Source organism: Heloderma suspectum, chromosome 6 (genome assembly GCF_057233095.1).
Source record: "Heloderma suspectum isolate Gila_16-S chromosome 6, 16-S_ref, whole genome shotgun sequence".
Classification (NCBI taxonomy): domain Eukaryota; kingdom Metazoa; phylum Chordata; class Lepidosauria; order Squamata; family Helodermatidae; genus Heloderma; species Heloderma suspectum.
In genome coordinates this window covers 53,747,300-53,767,094 of record NC_139463.1, presented here as the reverse complement: position 1 = coordinate 53,767,094, position 19,795 = coordinate 53,747,300, and the positions used below count along the sequence as shown (strand labels likewise).

General features: G+C 46.9%; 1 protein-coding gene across 7 annotated transcripts in view; it reads right to left on the bottom strand.

Moving 5' to 3' along the window:
- The window catches only part of NSF (N-ethylmaleimide sensitive factor, vesicle fusing ATPase), a 169,085-nt gene that overhangs the window by 58,093 nt on the left and 91,197 nt on the right, over positions 1-19,795 (bottom strand). For all 7 annotated transcript variants that reach the window (XR_014783791.1, XR_014783792.1, XM_084804364.1 and 4 more), the window contains 4 exons: positions 17,269-17,468; positions 15,156-15,321; positions 13,974-14,048; positions 327-514 (listed from right to left, as the gene is read on the bottom strand). Coding sequence is in view for 5 of the 7 variants with exons in the window: in XM_084804364.1 (XP_084660490.1) it covers positions 327-514; positions 13,974-14,048; positions 15,156-15,321; positions 17,269-17,468 (629 nt within the window). In the remaining 2 variants the exon portion in view is untranslated. The remainder of the gene's footprint in view (positions 1-326; positions 515-13,973; positions 14,049-15,155; positions 15,322-17,268; positions 17,469-19,795) is intronic.

Sequence of the window (19,795 nt, the reverse complement as noted above, 5' to 3'; positions counted from 1 at the left end):
CTGGTGGTTGACAGGTGTGCACTGAATGGCAGGGAATTTAGCCAACTATAAGCAACAGGAAGAACAATGAAAGCAAGTTTGTCATACTCCTGAAAGTCCACCTGAAGCACCTCTGGCCTCTTAAATGGAAACTTTTACTTGTTTACAATTTTCTCCACAAACTAGGAGGGGAAGAAACTTGGGGAGATACTCAAATTAATTATGATCAAGCATTATGAGAGGAAAAAAAAGTAGGGGGAAAAAAGGAAGAGAGGCAACATAAGGTCGGCCTTGCTTTCATAGCGAGTGTCATCTGAAGAGCTGGGATGGAGTGGAGGGAACCAAACCTTAATGTGTCTGTTCATAGCAGTGGACTGTGCTGCGCGAACCAGACCCTCAAGCTCAGCACCACTGAAATTCTTGGTCTCCACAGCCAGCTCTGTAACATCAACATCTGGGGCCAGTAGCTGGTGGGTCCGCATCCTTGCAGTGTGGATGTTGAGTATCTGCATTCGGCCCTTCTCATCTGGCAAACCTAAAAAGGGATTGTCACTGTGAATTCTTTGGTTTAGCCAGTATCACTCCCTGTAACCCACCCTACCCAAACCCTAGTACTCTGATAATAGTGAGAATCATAGAACAGTATAGAATAGTAGGGTTGGAAGGGGCCTACAAGGCCATCGAGTCCAACCCCCAAGGAACAGATGTTGCACCCTGTCTTCACCCAGGATGTAACAGGGGTTTACATTACATTAATGGGAAGTCCAACTGGCTGGCTTCAAATATATGTGCACAAACCTCAGCAAGCCTCAGGTTTGTCTGCTCCCATTCCTCCTCTTTTATGTGGCAGGGAAGGAGATCTGCCTCTGATTTTAAATTAATCACAGTTACCCATGACAGCCAAACTCTGGGAATGGTGTTTTGTTTAAACGATGGCTAGCGAGAACAGCCAGGATTTGAAACTATGGAAAGTTTCAGTCTCCTCCTCTGACATACAAAAGTGGAGCAAAGGAGAGGGCAGAGCGAGCCTGAAGCTTGCCACAGCTTATCACGGCAGGAAACCATGGTTTCCCACTCCATGTGAACCTGGCTACTGTGTGCCATGAGATGGATCTAAGACTCTCCATACTCCTGAGGGAGGGGCAGGGGCAGGAGAGAAGATGGAATCCACACCACAACTAAGTAGACTTCTAGAACCGCTATCAGTTATGCAAATTAAGGTAATCTGTATACACTTGCAGGGTTCATGGTTTATTCTAGGTGCCAGGAATCCCAATCACTTGCTGTGAGAAATCCTGAAACTGAAGGATTTCACACACGACACACTACCCCCTGATGGATGAGTAGCCATGCACTGGGGGCTGTTTTGTGAACAACAGATGATCAGGCACACAGATGTGAACAGATGATCGGGTGCACCACCCACAGTGTGTTGGTTGTGGGGGAATTTAGCAGGAACACAATGCCCCAGCTGCTGTCAGTCGCTCCGGCAGAATGACGATACAACAACACGAAGATTTTTTTAAAAAACAGAAATCAGTGAAGGGAGCAGTTACTTTCCTATGAAAAACCGGTGCCCTGCTTCAAATCCCCACTTGCCCAAGGCCCCAGCAACTGTTTTTCAGGGTGCCCAACACACCTCCCTGTTTTTCACTCCCTATCGCGTTAAAAGCGGTTAAAGCACAAGGGAACAAGAAATGGGGTAGCATGTGGGGCACCCTGAGAAACAGTTGCTGAGGACTTGGGCAAGTGGGGAATCGAAGCAGGGCACCCCCAAGGTTCAAGGGAAGCCCTGGAACCCTGCAGATAATCTTGCATCAGTGACTAACCAAAAAAAAGGAAGGCTGTGACACTGACCAGGATGACAGAGGAATGGAGGACAAAGGGGGCCAGTGACAGCCTCTCTAAAGTGCCGTTTTGGCACAGTTGGAGGGGCTGTTGCTGGTAAAGGAAAAGGGGCACTGGAAGTGGGTTGGCTGTGATCATGAAGAGTGATCGCAGCTGTACTCAGCAAGAACAGCAGGGGTTTCTGCCACTCTTGCCCAGCAGCTCACTGCCCTCTACCCACGATAGACTGGGCGTCCCAGGTTCAGGTGAGACACCAATCCATTGTGGGTAAAACAACCCCTAAAACACCCCACTGGTTGTCATCATGGGTTGTTTAAAATAATTAACCCACCCCATAGAAAGCCACCCATGATGGGTGAACGTGTCATGCAAACCCAGTCACTATATTCTTTGATGCCATTTTGGCTCTTAGGTATGTATTACTGAGCTGAGAGGAGCAGATCTCTCTCAGCTGTGTCCACTGGGGCTCTCTGACCAGCACCAGCATAGGCTTAAGGGCTATGGAGAGTGGCGCTGTGCTGTGACCTATAGGGATTTCCTCTCCCTCTCCAGGATACCTGTCCAATCACACCCTGGCTATGAGGGTTTGTACCCTCATACTCCAACGGGTTCCCGCTCAATCCCTCAGTTCCAAAGGAGACTGCCAACTGAGGCCCCCTAGCACCAAGGAGCTCCAGTACCAACACCAAAACATGACACTGACACTAAAACAGGTATAGTGGGTGGGTTGTGTGAATGCACAGATGACCACTAAAAGAACTCCAGTTACAGGTAAGCAACCTTTCTTCTTCGTGGTCTCTGTGCATCACACATATGGACGAATAACAAGCTTACATAAGGGAGGTGGGTTGGTGTCCTCATCGAAGAACCTCTGACTACACCGTGTGGCTGAAAGAGCAGTCCCTGCGAGCCTGAACATTGAGATGGTAATGCTTGACAAATGTGGAAGGGGTGGACCAGGTTGCAGCTTGACAGACATCCGGTATCAACACCCCTCTGTCAAACGGTACTGATGCTGCTACCGCTCTAGTTGAGTGCACTGTGACTGGACCAGACAAGTCCAAAGACTCCAATTCATAAGCCAGTTGAATCGCTTGAACTACCCAAGATGCTAAACGCTGGGAGGAGATGGGGAGTCCTTTCTTAGATTCCCCCATAGCAGACAAACAAATGCTGGGATCAGCGAAATGACTCCATTCCGCTTTGTAAAATGCCAACGGCTCGCAAACATCAAAGGTGTGTAGTGTCTTCTCAACTGGAATTGAGGGCAAAGCGAAAAAGGCAGGAAGAACCATATCCTGACTCAAATGAAAACTAGAGACAACCTTAGACAAGAAAGCAATATCAAGACAAAGTACTACTTTGTCCCTATGAAAGCGTAAGTAGGGATCATCCACTCAAAGGGCACATAACTCTGCAGAGTGATGTGCCTAGGAACACTACCTTCAGGGAGAGAAGACAAAGATCCACTGTAAGAAGCGGTTCAAATGGTTTTCATAGAATCACAGGGTTGGAAGGGGCCTACAAGGCCATCAAGTCCAACCCCCTGATCAATGCAGGAATCCAAGTCAGAGCATCCCTGAAAGATGGCTGTCCAGCCTCATCTTGAACGCCTCCAGTGTGGGAGAGCCCACCACCTCCCCAGGTCATTGGTGCCATTGTCGTATTGCTCTAACAGGCAGGAATGTTTTCCTCATTTTCAGCCGGAATCTGGCTTCCTGTCACTTGAGCCCATGATTCTGTGTCCTGCACTCTGGCACGATCGAGAAGAAATCCTGGCCTTCCTGTCTGAGACAACCTTTCAAGTACTTGAAGAGCGCTATCATATCTCCCCTCAGTCTTCTCTTCTCAAAGCTAAACATGCCCAGTTCTTTCAGTCTCTCTTCATAGGGCTTTGTTTCCAGTCCCCTGATCATCTTTGTTGCCCTCTTCTGAACCCTCTCCAGCTTGTCTACATCCTTCTTAAAGTGTGGTGCCCAGAACTGGACACAGTACTCCAGATGAGGCCTCACCAGTGCTGAGTAGAGGGGAACTAGTATTTCTGGGGATTCGGAAGCTATGTTTCTATTAATGCAGCCCAAAAGAGAATTTGCCTTTTTTGCAGCCACATCACATTGTTGCCTCATCTTCAACTTGTCATTGACAACAACTTCAAGATGCTTCTCGCTTGTAGTGTTGTTGAGCCACGTATCCCCCATCTTGTAACTGTGCATTTGGTTTCTTTTTCCTAGGTGCAGAACTTGGCATTTGTCCCTCTTCAATGTCATTCTGTTGTTTTCTGCCCAGCGCTCCAGTCTATCCAGATCACTTTGAATTTTGTTTCTGTCTTCCAAAGTATTAGCTATCCCGCCCCATTTTGTGTCATCTGCAAATTTGATCAGCATTCCCTGCACCTCCTCCTCCAAGTCATTAATACAAATGTTGAAGAGCACTGGGCCCAGGACTGAGCCCTCTGGTACCCCGCTCGTTACCTCTCCCCAGTTTGAGAAGGTCCCATTGAGAAGCACTCTTTGAGTCCGATTCTGTAGCCAACTGTGGATCCACCGGATCGTTGTTTCATCTAGCCCACTTTGAGCTAGTTTGCTCATCAGGATATCATGGGGTACTTTGTCGAAAGCTTTGCTGAAGTCGAGGTATGATGTCTACAGCATTCCCACGGTCCACAAGGGAGGTGACTTGATCCAAAAATGAGATCAGATTCGTCTGGCAGGATTTCTTCTTGACAAATCCATGTTGGCTTCGAGTCATCACTGCATTGTTTTCAAGGTGCTTCCAGATGGATTGCTTTATGATCTGCTCCAGAATTTTCCCAGGGATTGATGTCAGACTGACTGGTCTGTAGTTCCCAGGTTCCTCCTTTTTGCTCTTTTTGAAGATAGGGACAGCATTAGCCCTCCTCCAGTCATCTGGCCCTTCATCCGTCCTCCATGATTTCTCAAAGAGAATAGACAGTGGTTCTGAGAGTTCTTCTGCCAGTTCCTTTATTACTCCAGGATGCAGTTCATCTGGCCCTGGAATTTTGAACTCAATCCAAGTAATTAGTTGTTCCTTGACCATATGTCTATCCATCTCAAGCTGCAATCCTGCCCCTTCAGCCTGAACTTCGCCTTTGCTAGGGGGGTCATAGACCCTCTTTTGGGAGAAGACTGAGCCAAAGTAGGAATTGAGCACTTCTGCCTTTTCTTTGTCATCTGTTATCGTTTTGCCATCCTTATTTAATAGCTGAATAACCATTTCTTTCCTCTGCCTTTTACTATGCACATCGCTGAAAAAAGCCTTTTTGTTGCTTTTAGCATCCCTCGCTAACCTCAGCTCGTTCTCTTCCTTTGTTACTTGGCCTTCCTTCCACTTCCTATATGTGTCCTTTTTTGTTTTCAGGTCATCTCTAAGCTTCTTGTGAAGCCACACTGGCTTCTTCTGTTGTCTTCCACCTTTTCTTCTTGTTGGATTGTTTGTAATTGTGCCTTGAGAATTTCCTTTTTTAAAAGCTCCCACCCATCTTGGACTCCTTTTCTCATTAGAGTTGCTTGCCATGGGACCTTACCTATCATTGTTCTGAGTTTATTAAAATCAGCTTTCCTAAAATCCAGGGTACGCATTTGACTATACTCGGCTTTTCCGTCTCTTAGAACCAAGAACTGAAGTACAACAGGGTCGCTTTCCCCCAGAGTTCCTGTAAGTGCTACTTTATCTGCTAAGTCATCTCTGTTGGTTAGGATCAAGTCAAGGATAGCCGATCCTCTAGTTCCTTCCTCTACTTTCTGTAGGAGGAAGTTATCCGCCACACAAGTCAGGAATTTCCTGGAGGGGCCATGTTTTGCAGAATTTGTCTCCCAACAAATATCGGGGAAATTGAAGTCCCCCATTACTACTACTTCATGCTTCCTTAAAACATTGGCTATTTGCTTTTCAAAAGTTTCATCTTCGTCTTCTCCTTGATTGGGTGGCCGGTAGTAGACTCCGACCACCAGGTTCCTTTTATTCTTTGCTCCATTTATTTTGATCCAGATGCTCTCGATGGGGCTACCAAGCTCATCCTCCTCTATTTCTGTGCAGAGATATGTACAGTCAGGGCCAGAAATACTGGAACAAGGATAACTGTTTTGGCAGTTGGCCTCGGTACACCACCACAATGAAGTTGAAAGGAAACACACCCAGATGGGAGCAAAGTCAGGACTTCCAGCTGTAATTCAAGGGGTTGGACAAAAGTGGGGCACTAACCATTCAGGAAGTACAGCCAGTGGCATACACCCCCCCCCCCCATCGTTGGTGGCTCATAAGTAATGGAACAAACCAACATCATTTCAAACTTAAGGATTGCCTTGAATACCTGGATGAAAATCCTTTGCAGTCAATGACTCCCTGAAGTCTGGAACCCATGGACATGACCAAATGCTGAGTTTCCTCCCTTGAGATGCTTTGCCAGGTGTTTACTGCAGCTGCCTTCAGCTGCTGCTTGTTTGTGGGTCTTTCTGCCTCCAATCTTGTCTTCAGTAAGTGAAAAGCATGCTCTATTGGGTTGAGATCAGGTGACTGACGTGGCCACTGAAGAACATCTCACTTCTTTGCCTTCAGAAACTCTTGGGTAGCTTTTGCTGTATGTTTTGGGTCATGATCCATCTGCAATATGAAGCGGCGTCCTATCAGTCTGGCAGCATTCGGCTGAATCTAAGCAGAAAGTATAGCCCTATACACTTCAGAATTCATCCTGCTGCTTTTATCAGCAGTCAGGTCATCAATAAACACCACGGACCCGGTTCCATTGGCAGCTATACATGCCCATGCCGTAACATTGCCTCCACCATGTTTGACAGATGATGTCGGATGCTTTGGATCATGAGCTGTTCCTTTCCTTCTCCATACTTTTCTCTTCCCATCATTCTGGTACAAGTTAAATGATAAATGCCAAGTTCTGCACCTAGGAAAAAGAAACCAAATGCACAGTTACAAGATGGGGGATACATGGCTCAACAACACTACAAGCGAGAAAGATCTTGGAATTGTTGTCGATCACAAGCTGAAGATGAGCCAACAATGTGATGTGGCTGCAAAAAAGGCAAATGCTCTTTTGGGCTGCATTCATAGAAGCATAGCTTCCAAATCCCGGGAAGTACTAGTTCCCCTCTACTCAGCACTGGTTAGGCCTCATCTGGAGTACTGTGTCCAGTTCTGGGCACCACACTTCAAGAAGGATGCAGACAAACTGGAGAGGGTTCAGAAGAGGGCAACAAAGATGATCAGAGGGCTGGAAACAAAGCCCTATGAAGAGAGACTGAAAGAACTGGGCATGTTTAGCCTTGAGAAGAGAAGACTGAGGGGAGATATGATAGCACTCTTCAAGTACTTGAAAGGTTGCCACAGAGGAAGGCCTGGATCTCTTCTTGATCATCCCAGAGTGCAGGACACGGAATCATGGGGTCAAGCGACAGGAAGCCAGATTCTGGCTGAACATCAGGAAAAACTTCCTGACTGTTACAGCAATACAACAATGGCACCAATTCCCTAGGGAGGTGGTGGGCTCTCCCACACTGGAGGCGTTCAAGCCGAGGCTGGACAGCCATCTGTCAGGGATGCTCTGACTTGGATTCCTGCATTGAGCAGGGGGTTGGACTCGATGGCCTTGTAGGCCCCTTCCAACCCTACTATTCTATGATTCTATGAATTAATCTTGGTTTCATCAGTCCAAAGAATCTTATTCCAGAACTGGGCAGGCTTTTTAGGTGTTTGCTGGCAAAGGCTAATCTGGCCTTTCAGTTCTTGAGCGTTACCACTAGTTTGCACCTTGTTGTAAAGCCTCTGTATTTACATTCATAAAGCTGTCTCTTGACTGTAGATGTTGACAATGACATGCCTACCTCTGCAAGAGCGTTCTTGACCTGGCTAGATGTTGTGAAAGGGTTCCTCTTCACCACGAGCAGAATTCTGCGGTCATCCACTTTAGTTGTCTTCCGTGGTCTTCCAGGTCTTTTGCTGTTGCTGAGCTTGCCAGTTAATTCCCTCTTTTTCAGGATGTTCCAAACTGTTGTACTGGCCACTCCCACTGTTTTTGCTATCTCTCTGATGGGTTTATTTTGTTTCCTCAGCCTAATGATGGCCTCCTTCACTCGCATGGACACCTCTTTGGACCTCATGTTGGGAGTTCCAGTGAACAGCTACCAAATGCAAATGTAACACTCAGAACCACCTCCAGGCCTTTTGTCTGCTTGATTGGTCATGGGGTACCCAGGAAACAGGCCACACCTGGCCATGCAGCTGCTTGTCAGCCATTTGTTCCATTCCTTATGAGCCACCAACGATGGGGGGGGGGGTGTATGCCACTGGCTGTACTTCCTGAGTGGTTAGTGCCCCACTTCTGTCAAACCCCTTAAATTACAGCTGGAAGTCCTGATGCCGCTTCAGTCCACTTACTTTTTCTTCCAGCAGCGTGATCAATGTTTCTTGTAAGTGCATGCAGACCTACAGATACACTCCATGAGGGCACCAGAGGTTTCACTGGAGGGGACAGATTCTTGACTTCTCTTAAAAACTGATGGATGAGAGGATGTGTGAAAACTGAAGTTCCATCAGAACCAGGACATGAAGCCGAAATGACTGCTATGTAAACTCAAAGCGAAGAACATTTAAGCCCTTGCTCATGAAGCAACAACAAAAACCATAGAACATCCTGAATAGAGCAACGGACCGGGTCAAATCCATTGTCCCTAGCAAAAGCTGTAAAGCATGTCCACTTACCAGCATAAGATTTTCTGGTGGCAGGCTTCCTCGCTGCCTCAAGAACAGCTTGGAGTGAATCAGGTAAGTTTGTTCGATCTACCATTGGATCCGCTGACGGTAAGGTGGTAAGTTGAGTTGAGCTGGGTACCTCACCCTGCCCCTGTTCCTGGACAACAGTGTTGGTGTCAGTTGAAGGAGAAGATAGTCCCCCCTGGACCGACGCAGAACCCTGGCAAACCAAGGCTGCCTGGGCCACCACGTTGCAATCAAGACACCCCTCTGTGCTGGCGTTCTCCATCTTCGCTACCACTCGGTTGAGAAGAGGAAATGGTGGAAACATACAGAGGAAACATCTGCCCCAATCCTGGGCAAATGCATCTCCCAGAGACCGTGCACCCCTGCCTGCTCAGCTGCAGAAGCTGCGGCACACCACTTTCCTCTCAGACGCCAACTGGTCCAAAACGGGACGGCCCCAACAACAAAACAATCAGTTGCGGACACTCCGATTCAGCTCCCATTCATGAGACACTTGGAATGAACGACTAAGATGACTGGCTAAAATGTTGTCCTTGCCGGCAATGTGAATCGCAGTGAGAGCAATGGCCCTGGCTATGCACCATTCGAAGATCCATATCATAAGATGAATCAACGGTACCTGTTTGTTGAGGTGGAACACCACAGTCGTGTTGTTGGACACAATCTGGATGTGGTGGCCATGGAGGATCACTTTGAAGGTCTTCAAAGCCTTGTCGACATCAAGAAGCTCCAGGTGATTGATATGATTGCTCACCTCTGCATTTGACCAAAGTCCTTGCACCCTCAGGTGCCCACAGTGTGTACCCCAACCTCGTAACGACGCATCTATTGTGACAGTCGCTGTTGGATTGGGGAGCTAGAATGGTACGCCTTGCAGGACGTTCAACAACACCGTCCACCAACAAAGGGATGCCTTGATAAGAGAGGGGATCTGCATCCTGACCCTTCATGCACGCTGTTCTAGGTCGAATAACCAGATGAACAGTTCTGCAATATCCGCATATGGAGACGTGCATACGGGACCACTGCTGCTGTAGCTGCCATGAATCCAAGTAGCTTCTGTATCATGTGAGCTGCATGGTATGACAAGTTGGAACGTCTGTTGCAAGCTACACTAGTACTCTTGCCTGATCTCGAGGAAGGAATGCCCATCCGTTCAAAGAATCTATAGAAGTTCAGATGAACTGAACCATTTGGGATGGCACCAGAACCGATTTCTCTGCATTCACACACAAGCTGAGCTCTCTCAGCAGGTCCAATGTGAGAAGAATGACCTTCTGTAAGTGGGTTTTTGACTGAGCAATGAGGAGCTAATCGTATGTATGCCAGGGGTGTTTCTTAGCGCAGGGAGTGGGATAGCAGTTCAGATTCTGAAGGAGAACCGCCAGACATGGGGGAGGTGTTTTCCCAGGCTAGTCCAGACATGACTGGGCCGGCTTCTCAGGTTACAAATGCCAAGCTGGCTGAGGATGAGGGTTCCTCTTCACACACCCCTGTGAGAGACAGCGAACAGAAGGAGGAGGGGTTTGGGGAGTCTGATCTAATAGACCCCAGGTGCAGGCGCAGAGCAAAGAGAGAGAAGGCAGGGGAGGAACTTAGACGGTCTACCCGATTGGCCTTGCGTGAGAAGCTGCGCTCAGAAGCCTCATGAGAGGGACCTCCCCCGCCTTAAGTTAGGCTAGTGAGACTGCCTTCCTCTTAACTTCCTTTTGAATTCCCCTGAAGGCATTCCTTTGTAGACTGAGAGTCACTGAGAATTTGCATCTGTATGACCCTGTGAAGTAATAGATTAAAACCTGTAGACTGAAGCCTCTCATCTGTGTTTGTTTTGGCATTGAAATAAAGTGGGGGCTAAAGGAATCCTGACAATGTAAGGATAGATTTGGACCCCCTGAAGTCTGAGACAGGTGCACACCACAGCCATACATTTCATAAAGACCCTCGGGGCCATTGTGAATCCGAAAGACAAGACCTGGAATTGGTAAGCCAGACTGTCGACTTTAAACTGGAGAAAACGCTGGCTGAACTCTTTTATGGCGATATGAAAATACGCGTCTTTCAGATCGATGGTTGCAAACCAATCTCCTATCTGTAGCAGGGGAAAGATCAAAGCCAACGTGGTCATTCTGAATTTTCTGGGTGGAATAAATACATTGACCCCCTCTGAGGTCCAGAATTGGGCAAAGCCTGCTGTCCTTTTTGGGAACTGCAAAGTAGCAGGAATAGAAGCCCTTGTGCAGTTCCAGCGGCGGTACCGGTTTGATCGCACCCTTCGCAAGAAGCTTGTATAGCTCTTCCTGGAGTAGTGGAGATGAAGGGGCTGTTGTGATGCCTGAGAAAGGAGGGAGAGTGTCAAACTCGATTTGGTAACCTCAAAGAAACGAGAGCGAGGACCCAAGAGTCTGTCGTTACTCTCTGCCGTGATGGAAAAAAGGCTGTGACATGAGAGCCAAAAAGAAGAGGGTGATCTGGAAGAAACATTGGAGCAGTCAAAGACGTTGTTTCTTTGTATATTCAGACCTCCGACAGGAGGACTGGAAGTGTGATGTTGACGGAAATTGGCATTTCTGTTGAAGGCCCTGCTGCTGTCTCCCCAGCCGATCTGAGTGAGGTTGAGACTGGTGAAAAGTCAGCTGTCAGTACCAGCGGTGTTATCTAAAAGGTGGTTGCACCTGTGAAAGACCCATCTTCCTTGTCATGGTCCTAGCTTTCTGAATAGTGTCCACGGCCTCGCCGGTCTTGGAATTAAATAAACCCTCACCATCAAAGGGGAGGTCTTCAGTCTGAGATCATGCCTCTTATGCGAGGCCCACCGATCTCAGGCAGTCATGTTTGTGAAGCACAGTGGCCCCCACCATGGCTTTGACATCATAATCGGCTTGATGCCTAGCAGTACTGATCTGTTGCCTCGCCACCTTCACGACCTCAGATTGGAAAACCCATGCCAATTCACGCTGACCATCCGGTAAGTAGTCACAAAGGGAGCCAATCTTCTCCCACAGGAAAAGGTGGTGACGGGCCATTGTCACCTGATAATTTGTAACCCGAAGCCCAAGGGAAGCAGAGGAGTAGATACATCTACCCATTAAGTCCAGTCTCCTGCCTTCCTTGTCCACCGGAGAAGAATGTACCTGATGAGACTTGCCCTGTGACTACTCCACAATAACTGAATTGGGTGGAAGATGGGTGAATAAAAACTTTGCATCCCTCTCCTGGATTCTATACATGGCCTCCAACCATTTGGAGGTCGGAGTCATGGATGATGGTACCTTCCAGGACAGTTGTACTGTCTGCAATAACGTTGGAAGAAACAGAACGGTGACTGGAGTACTTGCGTCGGTATGGAGAACATCGAACACAGGATCTTTAACTCTCTTTACAGGCTGTTGAGTCTCGAGACCGAGTGACTGGGCCATCCTCAAAACGTGGTCAGCAAAATGTCCCATATCCTCCGATGGTGAGGATGGATCCTGCAAGCACACAGCAATGTCAGGTGACAAGAGTGATAGTGGAAGAGACAAAGCTGAAGCTGAGTCAGACTGGTAGACCTCCCTTGGGGAGCAGGAAGAACCCTGCCGAACATCTCAACATCTCAGTGTGGAAGTGGAGAAGGGGCTCTGCCTCCATCTGGTCCCTGCTGAACCGAGGACTCCGGGCCGGGCTGTCAAGGAGGAGGTAAAGAGCACCATGACACAGGCACTGGTAACACCAGAGGGGGCGCCATTACAACTGGTGGCGGTGGTAGCATAAAAATCTCCTCAGCCAGCGGCCAAGACAGGGAGGCCGACAGGGAAACTCCCCGGCGGTGTTGATAAGCACCGGCATAAATAAAGTGGCCATGAGGATACGGTTGAGGTCGGTAACAGTTCTGGTCATCCCAGTCACGATGATGGCCTGGAGGACAAGGCCAATCTGATCCTCTCTCCCAATCTGAGTGGGATCTCTCCCTGTATCTCAGCTGTGGAAACACTGGTGCCCCTTCAACCTCTATGGGAATAAGCGGAGCAGCCCGATTTGCAGGGAGAGTTTACCACGATGAGTATGCAAGCTGATATCTCCTTGATCCTGAGTTGGGGTCGAGTCTCTAAGTCCCCCTTCCAACATGGAAGGTATTAGCGGCAGTACCGAGGTCAATACCTAGGGTGCGGAGACCACTGGAATTGGCGAGTCTAGCGGCAGTGATGGCAGTCAGGCAGGTGTTCCAGCCCGGGAAGTAGCCCTTTTCGACTCCTTCCCCTTCTTCTTTTTCTTCCTTGCATCGGAGAGACAAGAAGACCTCGCTTTTTTTGGACAACTTCTTTGCCAGAGAGACTGCCAAGGAGCAGCCTGGGGCTGGAGGGTCAGAACGGCCTGTTGCTAGAGCCAAAGCTGACTGGGTAGGCGGAATCACTGACTTTTCTGAAACCTCCTTTTGAGGAATCCTATCTACTCCCTTCGGCCAACCTCCAGGCTGCTCTGAACCCGATGCCATGGACTTTTTAGGGGCGTCCGCCACCTTCAGCACCTTCTCCCAAACAATTGCCTTCAGTCTATCAGCACAATTTTTCCTTGCTTGCTTAGTGAATGACATGCAGCGGTGACAGGCCTCCATGATATGACCTTCACCCAGGCAGAGAAGGCGAGTGACCATGGGTGGTAATTTCCCCCCACAACAGACACACTTCCGAAAAGGGGCTTTAACGGCCATACGCCTGAAGGCACCACACAATCCAGGGATCACAACAACTGAGGCAAAAACAAACAAAAAACAGTAAAAGACAGAGGAAAACGAGAGAGAGAGAGAGAGAGAGAGAAAGAAAGACAGAAAAAAAAGAATAAATTTCTCCTCAGCCAAAGCCTAATGAGAAGTCTCTTCAATTGAGTGCTACCACAATGGTGGCCAACGAAGATCTGATTGAGCGGGAACCTGTTGGAGTATGTGCAATGGGATGGTGGGGGAAGGGTTCCCGCCAATTTTTCCTCAGCTACAGAAGTTTCCTGAATCACGTCTCTGCGCAGGCGCAGAGCCTCATATGTGTAATGTACCGACCACGAAGAAGAACCAAAGATTCAAGATTCAATGGTTAACGTGCCAAACTGTAAGTCACATTTGTAAATAGTCATGCACTTTGTTACCTATGGAGAGTAAGAAGCACCTCTACAGGAACAGGCAGGGAAGGTTTTTTGTTAAATAAAAGGTGGGGTTGTTGTTTTTTTAGTTTAAGTAGCTAAAACAAAATATGCACAGGTAGACTGACTAGTAAAAAAATTGTCTGGACTCATAACTGCTATGGATTCATTTACAAGGCTTCTCAAATGCTTGGTAACAGCCTGAGCCCCGTTTTTCCTGGTTCACACCATAGGTCTGTGGGCTTTGATAGCATCTGTCAGCATGAACATTCTCATTGCTTACTTACCAATCTCCATTTTCACCTCCAGTCGTCCAGGTCGCAGGAGAGCCTCATCTATGAGGTCTGGCCTATTGGTCATACCTATGTAGTATGTACCAAACAGAAACTGTTAATAAAGGCATCAAAAGCAGCTTGAAAAGCTTGAGCCCAGAGACTATTATAACCTTCTAGGTTAACTGGGAGAACTGTCTTTATAAAGCCTCTATGCACCCAGCACAAATAAGGATATGCAAATTGTTTCTTATGCTGCTCTGGAACTCTCTCCTCTAAGAACATGAGCCAAGAGACATTCAAACATTATTTTCAGGCTACTTGAGGCTGTTTTGTTCACCTATGGGAGTAATCCGCTCATGACAGAAAATGTGAGCTGGCAACTCACAGGCTTGAATTGCAGCACATCCAGCAATGTCTATGATTCCAAAATATACTTCAGAGTTCACAGATGTTGCAGCAGTAGAAACCTGTGAGTTGACAGCTCATGCTATACTGCTTATACGAATGAACACGCACACACCAGCATGCAAACTAGTTCTTGGGAAGTAAAACACAAACCGGCAGCAAAAATGGGGGAGGGGGAGCCCCCCCCCCCCGACATACATGCACCTTTTGCCCTGGCTGCCATGAGCCCAGGAGGCTAAGGGAGTGGCAGTTCCTCTGCCATGGATTCTCCCTCCCATCCATATGACTGCTCCTCACAACAGCTTTCAGCTAAAATCTTCAATCATGTTGTGATTCTTTAATGCCTTTTGGACTGATTTTAATCTGTTGATTTTACTGTGTAAACTGTGTGTTGCTGTTTTTTAAGATTATATATAATTTTAAAAGCTGCCTTGAGTGCTCCTCCAGTGTCAAAAGGCTGGGTAAAAAACTGACTAACATTCTCTTCCTTTCTACCAAAAAACTGTAAAAGGCTAGAGACTGGAAAGGTCAGTTTAGGACTGAGTAATTGCTAAGATGTAATGTAAATGTCAGCCAATTTCCTATCACACAAAGTGACGTTCAGCCATAGTCCAATTTATCCACCTGCCCAAGGCCTGCTGGCCATCTTGTTATTTACCTATACCCACACAAATCTGAAGATAGAGACCTTCAAACACTAACTGGCTCCCAACACAAACTCTGCAGCCACATCTCCTACAGCAAATTACAGCATAGTCCCCACCCCAAAAGAACAAGGTGTTTTCATACCAATGACCAAGATGTTGTTCAGCTGCTCAACCCCATCGATTTTTGACAGGAGCTGGTTTACAACAGTGTCATGGACGCCTGTGCTGCCTGCCATACTCCCTCGTTGTTTGCAGATGGCATCAATCTCATCAAAAATGATGATATGGACACCACTGTTTGCGCCAAGCTGATGAAGGAAAAGAGAAGCGTGGCCATAAAACACTGACAAGAAGGTCTGACTCTTCTCTTTTCTATTTATTTATGGGTGGGGCCTCTGAAAAGAAAACCTTAACCTCCACATAATAGGCCAATGTCCATAACTACATGCCTTTATGCAGATACAGCACTATGGCCTACAGGTACTGGATTTCACCACATTTTAAAGTTGGAAGACACTCCTCCTCCACCTGCCCAGTGGGTCATTCAGCTAGCATCTTACTTTAAGACAGTATACCACCACCTTCCCCAACCTGGTGCCAACTGCCATGATGGCTGGGAATGATGGGAATTGTAGTCCAACACATCTGGAGGGCACCAGGTTTGGGGAGGCTGGTATACTATACACTAAAGCCATCTCCAGGGAACCTACATACAACTGGCAACAGTTTTCAAGAAAAGAAGGGTAAATGTAATGTAGAATATGGATTGAGAGCTTGAGCTTGTGTTACTGTGTGACCTTAGGAAAGACACAATTTCTCAGCTTCAGCTATCCAACCATAATATGTGGATGATATTATCCTGCCTTATGCAGTAATACAGATTACTGTGGTAAGTGTAGCAATTGTATTGGACCTATTCCCTGTTGTTAACCAGTGTTCCAGAGTAGTCCAAGTAACTACAGATTAATCCACATACTAGATTAAGACAATAGAGACTCTATTTAAACCTAAGGAGTGGAGTATTACTATATGTACATATGGGACTTGACATTTTATTCAGTGTATAGCCCCATCCTAAGGACTAAGGATGGGTGATAACATGTTAGTCACAGAATTCCCAATTACACTGATTAAACTCCACGATGCCCTATCCTGCCCTATCCCTGGCCTATCCCTGGCCATCCAAATAATTTTTGAATGCTCCCCTATGCTAAAAATCAACAAAAATTCCTAGCAAGTAGAAATGTAGCACTAAAGGGCATAGTCTGGGTTAGAATCTTTGTTCCCAGTGTGCTACTCTTCTTCTAGGAGTTGTTTAAATATTGTGGAGCATTCAAACATGGCACCCCCACTTGCAGCCTAAATAGTATAATCCACTCTACTGCCTCGGGATTTTGTCACCCCAGTCTGCTGCATGTGTACAGGGTCCCACTGCTTGGCTGACTCTCCAGGAGAAAGGAATTCCAGAAATGAGGGGCAGCCACTGAGAATACATGTTTTCTGCATGTTCTTGTGGTCTTGGCTCAGTCCACAAATGGTAAGCTTAACTGGCCTCTCCAAATAATCTTGAAGCTTGTGGTGGAACACAGAGGTGGTCCAGGAGATGTGTTCCATAGGTCAGCACCTTTAATGGACATAAAGCTGTCCAGCCTGCACTGGCCTTTATAAGCCTCAAGGCTAGGGGCCTGATTTTTTAGCATTCCTATTGCACCTGGACAAAACAAACACTGCTATGTAACATCCTTGCTGTAAGAACAGTTCAGCACCAGAATAAGCTACCTAAGGAAATTGTGGACTCTCCATCCTTCAATGCTTTGAGGTCTGACACGGGATGCTCTAAGGTGTAACATACCTCGGGGGTGTAGGGGAGTTGGCCCTAGAGCACCCAAATGGTATTTTACAATGCTATAATCCTATGCACCACTACAGCTGGAATTAGGTGTTAGTGAGGCTGCTAAAAGCAGCACCTCTGCATCTGTCACCTCTTTCCCCCATAATATCATTTATTAAAATGCAAGACGTAATCACATTGTGAGTTTTCCCCACCCTGTTCAATTTCACTGCCTGTCACAGGCAGCAAACTCACAACAGAATGATGTCATATCACACACTGCAGTCGTAGATATACAGGAAAGGGAGAAAGAAGCCATCCAGGACTGCTGCTTCCAATAGCAGCCATGCATGCTCCATCACGCCTGGTTCCAGCCTGAATCCTCATCTAAAATGCCATCTTTTTATTTCATTTGTCAAATTACCCTCCTCTGCTCTTCTTCTGCATCTGCAAAGAGCTTGCGAATGTTGGCCTCCGACTCGCCGACATACTTGTTGAGAATTTCAGGCCCATTCACTACTTTCGGTTCTCTGGCATTTAACATCTTGCCAATCTGCCTGGCCATAAGAGTCTTACCACAGCCAGGGGGACCATATAAGAGGATACCTTTCACATGCTTGCAGCCTGGAAAGAAAGAAAAGGAAATCTGTCATGAAGTCAAAATGAAAGTTATTTTCTGGCCAGAAATACAAGAGAACAATAGGACTGCCTTGGAAATTGCAACTGGTGCAAAAAATTGCAGCTAAGCTGCTAACTGGTATGCATACGGTATCTTACCAGTATTTAAAGAACTACACTTGGGCTGCCAATTTGTTCATGGACACAATTCAAAGTGCTGGTCATTACCTTTAAAGTTATAACCAGCTTGGGATCAGAATACCTGAGACAGCTTGCTCTCGCATGACCATTAAAATCTCCCTTAAAGGCCCTGCTCAGAATGCCTCTACCTTCTAAGGCGAAGTGGGTGGCAACAAGAATCAAAGGCCTGATTCAGATGTAGTACTAAGCTATGGCTGTTCTCACTAACTATAGTTAAAACAAATCACAGTGGAAGCTTTGAATGTGCTCCTCCCATGGCTTCCTGCAGCTTACACCCATAAAGGGAAACCCTCCACATATATTGTGGGGAGGAGAGTTTGTTAACCTCATGGCACACATCCCCCTGACTCCAATAACCCGTCCAGAATACTGCAAGCTATCGCAAACAAATTCCCTTTCCCTGTTTTTCCTCCCCCTTGCCCCTCAATATTTTCTTCTGATTTACATACTAATAAACTTCTGTATACCTGGGGAGTCCCAAGAGTATGCAGAAACCATTACCTTGTTGCTGGGTGAGGAACCAACCAGGTTTGGTATTTGAGAGAACAAATGGGAACCAGCCACTAAACATGTTCCTCTTCAGGGCTCAAGCCTTCCTGGAACAGCCTTGTGGTGACATTTAAGGTTAACAGAGGACACCCTTTTTCTTTCCCATCCTCCTGAAACCTTCCTCCACTATGCTATATTGTATTAAATGGCTCAGGTTTGGGAAAGGCTGCCAGCCCCGAACCTGAAAATTTTATTGCTATATAGCCAGAGAATACAATGTGGGGAAGATAATTTTTTTAACCTCATGGTACAAATCCCCCCCGACTCCCACTCCAAGATGTTCACCTCCAGGATACTACAAGCTATTACGAGCTCAAACAGGCCAATTCCCTCTCCCACCCCACCACCATTTTTCTCTTTTTAATGGGCACCTAAAAAATTCCATGGCTCAACTGCCCTCAGCCATTGACTTAATGGTTAAACAGAATCACAGAGTCTGCCCATTTCCAGTTCCGTTAGACCCCCCCTCCTTTTTAGCTCCACCTCTCATATGCAATAATGAAATAGTGTACTATGAGGCAGGCCTGTCATAAATCACTCTCTCCCATCACCACCATTCTAACCTAGAGTATGGGGATAATGAGCTGTATTGTCATTAGTGGGAGAATTGAAAATGCAAAAGGAATAACTTGTCACACACAGTAAGACCTGAATTAGAAACAGCTGCTACCTTTTGTTTGGGGGAGATACACCGAGGCCCAATTACACTAAAATTTTAGGTTTCTCCATTGCTTTCTACGTATAGTGCTCACTTCAACGCCACAGGAGACCAAAAATGGCATTCAATGTGAATGTGAACTTCCTCTCCAGAAGATGATTTGAGATTGTCTTATCTCTATGCCTTCAACATACTGAAAGATCTGGAAGCAAACAGGACCATTCTAGGGCAGTGTGTGTGTGTCCCCGTGTCCTAAATCTTTTAAATTCACAAGTGTACGTATTTTTGTTGTACAGTTCTGGGGTGTCTAGTTAAGCCACCCTAGTCAGGTTTACACGACACAGGAAGCTGTGCTGCTGACGGCAATTATGTTAATCCCTCTGGCACTTGCAGCAGGGAGAATACGCCACTGTGATTGTGTGAACATGGCCATTGTATGGTGGTGAAGAGGATAAAACACAAAGGGGGTGAGGAGGAGATGGATCTGCATGGAGCAAGGCAGAAGAAATTGGTTTGAGGAAGGATGAAGGGAAGAACTAGCCCACGGATCCAAGCTATTTCTGGCAAGCCATAGGATCTCTGGGATCTTTCAGGAGATGAAGAAGCTGAACTGCCCCCCTACATTGTATTGAGTCAGATTATATCGGGCCTAATATTGTCTATTCTGACTGAAAGTGGCTCTCCAGAGTCTTAGGCAGAGGTATTTCCCAGCCCTGCTATGTAAGATCCTTTAGCTGGAGATACTGGGGACTGAAGATGGGATCTCCTGCATGCAAACTATATGCTTTACCACTACATAGGAAGAGCCATGCAAGATCAGACCAAAGGCCTATCTAAACCAACATTTTGTTCACACAGTGGCAAACCAGATGCCCATGGGAAGCCCACAAGCAGGATGTGAGTGCAATAGCACCCTCTCACTCAT